Source organism: Chionomys nivalis, chromosome 1 (genome assembly GCF_950005125.1).
Source record: "Chionomys nivalis chromosome 1, mChiNiv1.1, whole genome shotgun sequence".
NCBI classification, from domain to species: domain Eukaryota; kingdom Metazoa; phylum Chordata; class Mammalia; order Rodentia; family Cricetidae; genus Chionomys; species Chionomys nivalis.
Genome location: NC_080086.1, coordinates 172,488,462 through 172,496,174, shown reverse-complemented (window position 1 = coordinate 172,496,174; position 7,713 = coordinate 172,488,462). Strand labels below are relative to the sequence as shown.

The following is a 7,713-nucleotide window of genomic DNA, read 5'->3' as shown; positions in this document are numbered from 1 at the left end:
CACTGCCCTGGCCACCCTTAGTGACTTCTGACTGCCCCACGGTCCTGACAGAGTTCTCTTCACCATTCCTAAGCATGTTTCCATGGCTTGATTTTAAAGTGAAAAAGAAATCCAGGAGTCCTGGAGTTTTTCCCTGTCCCAACTAGAGGGCCCACAGAGATCATCATGGTCACCCACTCAGTGGGCACACCCTCCCGGGCATTTTTTTCTCTTCTGAAGTTAGAGAACTCCTTTGAAGTATTTTCATTTTGGTCGTAGGTAGCAGAAAAGCAACTTAAATCTCGAATGGGGAAAAAAAACGGAATTAGTTGGCCCTCCCTGGAACTAGGCCCAGCTGAGCTCCAACCTTTGAGGGAGGAAAAAGAATATAAACAGATTAAAAATAATGAGCAAAGGTGTGCCCTAAGGTACAGCACTGAGATGATACTCGGGCCTCCGCAGGCACAAACATACAACCGACCCAAACCCAGCAAGGTGCCCATTATGAGGCAGGATGCGTTGGCATTTTGTTCGTATCTGTACGCAGCCTTCACCTGTCTGTCACAAGTCATAAGACGCAGGCTGAAAAATAACTTATTTACACAAAATATCACCACCTAGAACTTTACCAACTTAAATCAGGAACAGCTGGCCTCATGGGTATTTCAAAGCTATCAGAAAAAAAAAACCCCAACAAAAACGGGATTATGAACTTATCAAACACAACAGCGAACGATACAACCCCTTCACCTGGGCCATGCATAAAGATGGACACCAAATACTGGGGGGTGGGTGGGGATGGTACTCATGGCCATTACCTGATCATCACGGACATGCGATATGGTATGGGCAGGAAACAAACTATTGAGTCTCTTTCTGGATTTCCTGTTCAATGTGATCTCCTTGCTTGACACGGCCAACCTCCCTTTCATCATTTAGACTCAGAAAGCTTAGAGCTAGCTCAGGACCTTGATGCAGCTCAGCGCTTGGCAGCCCTTTGCCTGAACAGCTCTGTAACAGTGTTAGCTACGTCAATATCTTATCTCACCACCTGCATCCGATCCTGCCTTTACTAAGGCCCCTCTGGATCCAGAAGCCCTTTAACTCTTTGGGGGAATCTCTCTAGTATCGTGTGAAATGTAATGTGTGATCACAGAGCTAATATCAGCAACCAGGAAGACTCTGTGTTTGCCAATGGCCGTGAATATCAAGTGAAATCCATAGTTGGTAAATTGAAGCCAATGATGCAACCTGGGCATTTATTGCTATCCAATAAATCCTGTGGAAAAATGCAAATATGTCTGTTCTTGTTTTTGATGGAGTGTGCTAACAATAAGGTATCTGGGGCTGTTGGAAGCTGGACGAGTAGTCCCAGCTGGAGACTTCAGGCCCAGCTGACCCTCACGGTCAAGGGTGGAAGCTGAGCTTATCACTCCACCTGCCTTGTTCCCTGCCACATTATCAGGAAGAGCGATTAGGCAGCACGGTTTGGAACTCCCACTTCTCCCTCCCCGTGGGACTGGGTCCAGGTGTGAGGGACAGTCTGCAGGGACCTCTGTCAGCGTTTAAAAGGCCTCTGACCTCAGGCCGGGCCTCAGCCCGCCCGACCTTCTCAACATGCGGAGGCTACTGATTTTGAGTGTGCTGCTGGAGGCAGTTTTTGGCACTGAGATCTTTGTGGGGTAGGGATGTGGGGAGGAAGGCGGTGTCTTGGAGGGTGATGAAAGGGCTCCCCAAGTCGGTGTCTGGAAGGGGCAGACAGACACACAGCCAGAGAAGACAGACTGACAGCACCCTGAGTCTGAGACCTGATGGGGAGGGCAGGGCTCAGAAGAGCCCAGCTTCTTCTGGGTCCTGAAAGAAGTTGAGCGCTGAGAAGGAATTTTTAGGTGGGAGAGGTCTGGTTGGGAAACCAGTCTAAATTGTGATGGGGCCAGCACAGACGTCTAGCAGCTTTCAAAGACAGGGAGAAAAGACGCGAGGAAGTTCAGGTCTCCTATTGCTCAGACCTCCCTTTGTCTCTATGAGCCCAGCCTGGGAAGTGTTGGGGTACCTCCAGTTCTCAGGGCCCCTTCTGCTCTACCCAGGCACCAGGTTCTCCGGATCTCTGCAGCTGATGAAGCCCAGGTGCAGAAAGTGAAGGAGCTGGAGAGCTTGGAGCATTTGCAGGTTAGAGATGCCGTGCGGGGCTCCCTGGGAATCCACAGGAGCACCTCGGGTCCCCACTGCTTCCCATGTCTGTCTAGCCTCCCAGTAAAGAGCCATGAGACAGGCCTGTTGAGAAATGACTTCAGAGCCCAGATCCAGATCTTGGTGCCCTTGAGAATCTGATGACATTCCAAGACCCCTTTCCCACTTCCTCTGTCTGCCTTGTTCCCTCAAAGCCTCTCCATTCTGACCATTTCCTGACCACACTGGACTTTGTCCACTTCCCAAGCTTCCCCATTCTTTTTCTGCTCCCAGTGCCCATGCGTCACCCCCAGCTACGTGGAGCTCCTCGTGTCAACGTTCCTTCTCCAGATCTCCCACTCTAAGGCCCTGGTTGGTGCCTCCAGCCCACTCTAACAGTACTGGCTCCTGTCCTTCCTAGTTGGACTTCTGGCGGGACCCTGCCCGGCCTGGACTCCCCATCGATGTCCGAGTGCCCTTCCCCAGCGTCCAGTCTGTCAAAGTCTTCTTGGAGTCTCATGATATTAGCTATGAAATCATGATTGAAGATGTTCAGTCACTGCTGGATGAGGAACAGAAGCAGATGTCTGCCTTCCGGACCAGGGCCCTGACGACCGATACCTTCAACTACGCCACCTACCACACACTGGATGAGGTGAAGACCGCTCTGGACGATTCTATCCATAGCTCCATACTTTTCTTCATGGTGGCAGAATGCAGGCCAAAGTCAAGGCTGGTCTGCTGTGGGTAACCCCTAGTGTTTCTGTGTGGCCACTGTGGTCAGTTATGACAACACAGCCTGACGGGGCTGCTGAGGGAGGCGTCTGGGTTCCCAGAAGCCATTAAGTCCCTCTGTCTCTCTTTTTCTTCTTTCCCACCTCAGATCTATGAATTCATAGATCAGCTGGTGACAGAGAACCCACAGCTTGTAAGCAAGATCCATATTGGCAACACTTATGAAGGCCGCCCCATTTATGTCCTGAAGGTAAGAGAGGCCCCCATGTAGACAAGGGCACACATGTAAAAACGCCCCCTACCCTGTGAACCTCCATATAAGGGTGTAGATCAAGTCTCCTAGACATGTAATGGAATGTTGCTCTACACAATCCCTGTGCAGACACTTGGGAAGGTCTGAGCGTCCATGCCGGCCTAGGTGGTCATGCACATAGACAAAGTTTGAGGTCACCAGAGTGTTACCAATCAAGTGTTGCCATATGAGAAGTATTGTGGTGTCTGGGCTGATAAAGTGTTTCCCTGGTGATCTTCCACAGTGGACTGTCGGAGCATCGGGATAGGGTCAGGGCTTGGAAGTCAGGAAGCCAAGCTCTGTAGGGTCGCTGTCTGGCCCCTGACCCTATAAATCCATAATGGATGGTCCCCAAGACAGCCTCCCTCAACGTTAGGTATACAGAGAGATGGTGGCTTCGGGTCCAGGCGGGTTCCTTTGCAGGGGATGAACTGAGGCCTGGATGGAAAGTTGCCTTTTGCCCATTTCCCTGCCTCCTCTTCAGTTCAGCACTGGAGGAGCCGATCAGCCAGCCGCCTGGATTGACACCGGCATCCACTCCCGGGAATGGGTCACCCAGGCTAGTGGGGTCTGGTTCGCCAAAAAGGTAAGTCTTGGGGGCTCTTGCTTGCTGGGGAACTGGTGTTCACAGACCATAGGAGACTGCACCTCAGAAGCAATGACCACAAAGGGAGGCCAGGGAATGTGTCCATTGTACCAACATGGCCGACCTCTACCTCCTCCTCCCACCAGATCACTACAGACTATGAAAAGGATGCAACCCTCAAGGCCATTCTTGAAAAAATGGACATCTTCCTGGAGATTGTCACCAACCCTGATGGTTTTGTATATACCCACAAAACGGTACAGACTACCTCTTGTTCCCTAGGACAGCAGGATGTACCTTTGAGCCCCATGAGTAGACCACCCCCCCACCCCTACCCCCATGGAGGAAGGGCAATCAGGCTTGCCCTCATAGAACTGGAACCGTCAGTCTAGGGCACGATTGTCATCTTAGATTGATGACTCTTTGCTGTTGGGACTATCTGTGTGTGGCAGGTATTGAATAGCCTCTTTACTTCCACTGCAACTCTCCTTCAGTCCCAGCAACACAGAACACCTCTCGACACTGTCAAATGTATGGGGAAGCCAATGCTGTCCTCGGCATAGACCCTTGCCCCAGCCCTGGTCTCGATTTCCACAGCAGCTTTTATTCTGTGGTAGATGTCACAGCCAGCGTCGTAGCATTGCTGACCCCTGGCTCATCCTCTTTCCTTCCTCAGAACCGCATGTGGCGCAAGACTCGATCACGCATACAGGGCTCCCTCTGCGTTGGGGCGGACCCCAACAGGAACTGGGATGCTGGCTTCGGGTGTAAGACTTCTGTGGGGCAGGGGATGGGACAGACATGGCTTCTTGCTCTCTTTTTTCTGGTTGGTTCCCTACCTCTTCCTTGACCTAGCAGTGAAGAAGCGTGTGGGCTCTTAGCTCTGCTGAGGGTTCTCTGGGTTGGAGGTGGCACTCAGTGACTTGGGCCCTTGTTTGTAGGGAGAAAGTTCCTTCTAGATGGAATTTGGGTCTGAGAGCTTCTCTTGGAGACGAGAACTTAGTATCAACTCTTGATCTCCTTGGCCATGCCCCTGTATAAACTGGTTTCTGCTTTACCCATACCTGGGTAGTAAAGGAGGTGGGGCCCCAGATGACCTGAAGGCTGGTTGTTCCTCAAGCCAGGGGGGCCTCCCTGCACCCCACTTGAACATAACTCCATGAAATGTACCGGAAGCCATGGCCGTAGCGGAGGCCTTGCCACTTGGTCCTGAAGCGGTGCCCTCTGCCCTCCCACAGTGTCCGGAGCAAGCAGCAACCCCTGCTCAGACACTTACCACGGCAAGTCCGCCAACTCTGAGGTAGAGGTCAAGTCCATCGTGGACTTTGTGAAAAGCCATGGAAAAATCAAGGCCTTCATCTCCATCCACAGCTACTCCCAGCTCCTTCTCTATCCTTATGGCTACAAATCGGACTCAGCAGCCGACAAGGATGAGCTGGTGGGTGATAACCCCGATTGCCTTTTGTCCGGGCTCCTTCCGTGCCCTCACTTTTAGGAACCTGGGTTTCACCCCTCAGAGTGATGAAGGGATAAGGGCCTACCAATGTACCCAGTGCCCCCCACTTTCCCCATAGTCTCCTGATGATTTGGGACGTCTGGCAGGATGGTTTGTGTTGACGGGCAAGGTAGACCTGCTTCGTTTGCTGGGAAACAGAAGCACGGTGTGGTTGTCACTTCTGTCACATGACTGAGCAAGAGGCAAGGCTGGACCCTGAACCTGTGGACTCCACCTGGAGCTGTGGTGTGACTGGAGTGGAGACAGGGGGATCACACTGCTGTCATATTCTAGGGCTGACCTGAGGGGCAGGCTCCATGTCCTCCGTCAGGGGCCTGATTATGCTGGTACCCATTCCTGGGTCACCCTGACAGTAACTTGGGCTAGCCTGGCCCTGACTGGCACTGCTGGATCTTTTTTCCAGGATGAGCTAGCTAAGTCTGCCGTGACGGCCTTGACATCTCTGTATGGGACCAAGTACAAGTATGGCAGCGTCATTGATACAATCTGTAAGTTACTGGTGGCCCAGGAACCAGCAGGAGCTGGCTCCTCTTGCCTAGGGTACTCAGATCTGGGAGTTGCTGGCTGAACCCTTCCGGAGGGTGGGCAGTGCAGTCTCTTGCTATGAACCCCGTCTTTCCTGACACTGTTTAGTAAGCTCCTCTGAGCACATTGTCCTCTTATCTCAAGGTTCCATCTGGATCCCTGCACGGATGAGGTGGAATTCTGATGGGATTTATAGGCCACCATAAAATTCTGTTTAAGAAACGCCTTTCCACCCCTTCCTTCCACAATACACGAGGTGCCCCCGGGAGGGTTTTTGCTACGCACACTGGGAATACAGTCAGTGTGTTTACTCAGCACCTGCTCTGCCCCAGGCCTTGTCTGCGTGCTTGGAGTATGGCTGCGAATAAGGGGAGCAAACACATTCTAGGCAGGGAGACTGGCCCTGTGCTTAGAAGCCACAGTGGATTTGGTGAGAGAAGCAGGAAGACAGTGCGAGCAGCCCTGGGGCATCAGGAGTACTAGGGTGGAGGCCGAATACCAGGGTAAGGGGCAGACTTGTAGACAGTGAGGAATTTGGGCTGGTGGCGAAGGAAATGAAGAAAAGCCAGGACAGGCCATCTGTCTAGGTAATAGGCCTTCAGGCAGAAGAACTTTCTAGAGTAAAGGCTGTGCTGTGTGATGTGGGGTGGGGTGTTTGGGGAGTTTTGTGCATCAAAATTTTTGCCTGGCAAGCAAAGCGGGACCCAGGTGCCAAGGTGAGAGAGCTGCACACCGGCTCCACCCGCTCCGCATGCGCTCTCGCCAGGGGGCCCAGGTCTTAGGTGGGGAATGGGCTGCAATCTTACCCAAAGCAGAACTTGTTTGGGATCTCAGGCTTTCTTTGGAGATGGTTTCTAATCTGCGTCCAACGGTTTTGCTGCATTTAGTGTTCTGCGGTGAAATTCTGATTTGCAGCCCGCCTCCCTTTCCCACAGCCCAGTTCAACAAAAGCAGTTTTGTCAGCCAGTGTATACTGCAAACCTGGGAGATTCTCCCTGCAGAAGACAGACAGACAGGAGGCTTTGCCTTGCCGAAGACTCTTTGCACTTTCCTCTGCAGGCCAGAGTCCCAGGAGATCAATTCCTGGTCACCCACGCATGGGGCTCTGTAATATTTAGAGGTGTCACTGAGGTGACTGTTGGGTGAAGATAGTTTTCAGATAGGCTTTTGTGATTACACAGACTTTTGGCAGCCCCCCAGTGAACAGGACAACTACTGCTGGATGTTGGTCTCTTGGGTTTAGACCCAGCAGGGGTTTCCTGGAAGCCTCACTGTGTGTCAGTTACAGTCCCCAGAAGACACAGACTCTATTTGGCATCACAAAAGGCCTGTACTTTGGGTACTAACCCAGTCCATGTAGATACCTGTAAGGCTGATCAACCCTTACACTCACCTCTTGTCTTTGTTCCTGCCCCAGATCAAGCCAGTGGGAACACTATCGACTGGGCCTACAACCAGGGCATCAAGTATTCTTTCACCTTTGAGCTGCGGGACACTGGGCTCAGAGGCTTCTTGCTGCCTGCCTCCCAGATCATCCCCACAGCTGAGGAGACGTGGCTGGCCCTTCTGACCATCATTGACCACACCTCAAAACACCTCTACTAAAGTAGCCCTTTACCCCCAGCCTCTCCTCTCTCCCTAGCCCCTTCCGGGCAACCCAATAAAGTTGGATTGTACAAGAAAAAGAACCTTGCAGTGTGGGATGCACATGGAGGGATCGCTTTTTTAGCTGAGGCAAAAGTGATTTAGTTCCTGCCGGTCTGGAGGGAAATGTTGTAGGTGGATGAACTCATGACCCCTAAATTCGTCTGCATTCCAGAGTCCCACGAAGTTGCATTCAAGAGCAGTGGGGTGGTCTGTTCCTAGCATAGTACAGGCAACAACCCCAGCTTGCTAACCAAATGCCTGGCA

General features: G+C 52.0%; 1 protein-coding gene across 1 annotated transcript; it reads left to right on the top strand.

Annotated features, from left to right (window-relative positions):
• Nucleotides 1-1,589: 1,589 nt before the first annotated feature.
• On the top strand, nucleotides 1,590-7,458 carry Cpa1 (carboxypeptidase A1). The gene is made up of 10 exons (XM_057780526.1): nucleotides 1,590-1,661; nucleotides 2,067-2,148; nucleotides 2,570-2,803; nucleotides 3,032-3,133; nucleotides 3,660-3,761; nucleotides 3,908-4,018; nucleotides 4,438-4,528; nucleotides 5,000-5,199; nucleotides 5,681-5,765; nucleotides 7,220-7,458. Exons 1-10 carry the CDS (start codon nucleotides 1,597-1,599, stop codon nucleotides 7,405-7,407), a joined length of 1,260 nt encoding a protein of 419 aa, XP_057636509.1. The 5' UTR covers nucleotides 1,590-1,596; the 3' UTR covers nucleotides 7,408-7,458.
• The last annotated feature ends 255 nt before the right edge of the window (nucleotides 7,459-7,713 follow it).